General features: G+C 34.1%; 1 protein-coding gene across 2 annotated transcripts in view; it reads left to right on the top strand.

The window, feature by feature from the left end:
* LOC138759550 (protein VCF1) overlaps positions 1–2101 on the top strand; it is an 18673-nt gene extending 16572 nt beyond the window's left edge. For both annotated transcript variants that reach the window (XM_069930176.1, XM_069930177.1), the window contains one exon: positions 1–2101. This exon is cut by the window's left edge and continues 34 nt beyond it. In XM_069930176.1, the coding sequence (XP_069786277.1) occupies positions 1–191 (191 nt within the window). In that variant the 3' untranslated portion in view covers positions 192–2101.
* The last annotated feature ends 490 nt before the right edge of the window (positions 2102–2591 follow it).

The raw sequence follows: 2591 nt of genomic DNA, 5'->3' as shown, positions 1-2591 counted from the left end.
GTCCTGACAGACTGAATGGACATTTACCAGCTGAAGCCAATTTAAATTGGACCAAGCCTGGCAGCAGCTCAACTATGCTTCAATTTTCTGATTCCACTGAACAGTCTGCACATGGCCCATACTTGCAAATCAATCAGATCCTGAAAGAGGCACACTTCTATAGCTTGCATCAGCGTGGACATCAAACGTGACCAGACTGTGCGCCGTCAATGAAGAATGGGGACTGTAAATGTAATTTTTTGCAGTGGATGTTTGTACTTAGATGATTTAAATTGCACAGTCTTTTTTCCATTTTGCTCCATTTGGTTAAATTACCATCTCTTCAATCTTGAAATGCCCTTGGACGTGTGTAATATCAAAATTGTGGGGACTATAACAACTGAACTGTAGCCTTAATTGCTTCATTTACCTTGTCTGGCACAAATCTGACTCACAAAATCTATTTTCTCCAGAATTAGTTAGCAGTTGAGCTAAGGCCTCTGAATAATATTGCAGCAGCAATTGTTTCATCTTGAAGAAACAAAGTGGTTGCATTTAGATTTTATATGCAGTTGTGTTCATCTTGGTCAAATAAATGGCTTTGTACTTCCACTGCATTAAAAAAATTGAATCCGGTTTACACCAGATTGAAGGCGTTTAAAAAAAAAAAAATCTGAAATGCATTCGGATTGCGATGTTACTTTATTCCCAGTTTTTTAGTGTTGTGCTATAAGTACAGATTTGGGCTAGTACAAAAGATTTGATCTGGAAACCTTGTAAAAACCAAGAGGTTTTGATTTATCCTAAATTATTTGTATGGTTGAGATTACATTTAGAAACACATCCTGGACTGCACGAACGCAGAATACTTAAAATATTTTGAAAGGTGACAATTATAAGCTATTTCCAAGGATGAATATTTTAGCTTTTACTTGCAAATACAATTGATGGCTCAGTGAAAGAATTGAAAACAACTTAGCCTGACAGTCCAGAGTTTTGAGGTTGGATTCCCTAAGTTTCTATTATTAATTGATCTTGGTTGCAAACAGGACAATGGGCTTTACTGATGATCCATACCAGATATGTTCAGGCAAGGCAAAGCAAAGCAGCCGTGAGTTGTGCAAACTGCTGACAGGTAGTTACAACTTGAGGAGAGAATAGGAAAATAAAGTTAAATGATTTACAAGGTTACTTAAATGTTGTGTTTGGGTAACTATCATACAAGTATTAGACAATAACACACTTAATGACATTCCTATTTTTTATGTGAAAGCCTCAGGGAGCACCTGCCTGAATCTTGGAATGGATCTGCAAGTTTGTTTTTTCGTCAGGGATTTTTTTAAATTTGATGAAGAATCTCGCATTTTATTCGTAAGACTAAAGTTAACAAACTTAATATTTAGGAGTGAGTGCAAAATTATTGTAACCATTTTTGCTTAATAAAATTTAATAAGATCTTTTGAAATAGAATTCAGCGATATTCAAGTCCAGAGTATGTGACCTTTGACACTGAGTCGCCATGAGATCAGGTATTGATGCAGCTTTTATTTATTATTTTTTTTTATTTGCCACTTGCATTGAAGACCGGGCTCAGCTTGGAGCAGTTCAGAATATTATACATTATAATTCTGGACAGCTTGCTCTTAAGATACTTTAAATGACTTACTTATTATAACCAGTTATTTACTGATAAATAAATTGATCAATTTGTCCTTCAGAGTTTATGGGCTCTGTTGTTTAATTGCACTCTTATTTTTCAATAAATCACTGATCAGTTTAAGTCAGGAACAAATGACTACATTATAAAATGCAAAGCTTTGTCTCCAAATGAATACATTTGTTGATAAACAAAAGAAATTGTTTCATAGACGAGCAAAAACACTTATCAATAATTTTTCATTAGTGTATTCAATTTAAAGTTTGATGTAATGGTCAAATGGAGTATCACAATGGACTTTCTTTAACATCGGGGACAGTATTACAGCATCTTGGAGAAATGCTGCAGTTACCTGTTTACAATTATGCCACTTTGGTAGTTGTTGAAGCAATGCACATCAGAGAGGCAAGTTTTTAAAACAAAGTTGTATGGATAATAGTTCTCAAAATAAATGGAGAAATGACATTGTTCTTTCAAGTATGATTATAAGCACATCAAAATGAGTGGATGTCAGTTCATCAATACATCTCGGTAGAGTAATACGTGGAGGACCACAAGGGAAAGGAAACAGAATAATAAACACTGCTTCAAACATTGAGTTAACAACTTTTAACTGCTAATAAATAATGAAGTGGTAGAAGGATCTAACTTGGCTTGCAGACAGTAAATACTTACAGATGTTTAATCTTCACCATATTTTAACCAGCAAGGGTAGTTTTAGGACTTATTTACAGGACTCGTTTGCCTTCAAACTATAGAAGTCAGTCAAATTTGCACAGGTTAGAGTTCAATTGTAGTGTTTTGAACATGTAAGCCACAACAAAAATTATGGTTGTTTTAAGATCTCAAGCAGACTGGCAAAGTCTATTGTAGAAGATTCAAGATTTTTTTTAGAGAAATCCATTTCTTGCTTTCAACAATTTTGAAATAAAATTTATTTTCCTTACATTTTTGA

This window comes from Narcine bancroftii, chromosome 3 (assembly GCF_036971445.1).
Source record: "Narcine bancroftii isolate sNarBan1 chromosome 3, sNarBan1.hap1, whole genome shotgun sequence".
NCBI classification, from domain to species: Eukaryota; Metazoa; Chordata; class Chondrichthyes; order Torpediniformes; family Narcinidae; genus Narcine; species Narcine bancroftii.
This window is presented reverse-complemented; position numbering and strand designations above follow the sequence as displayed.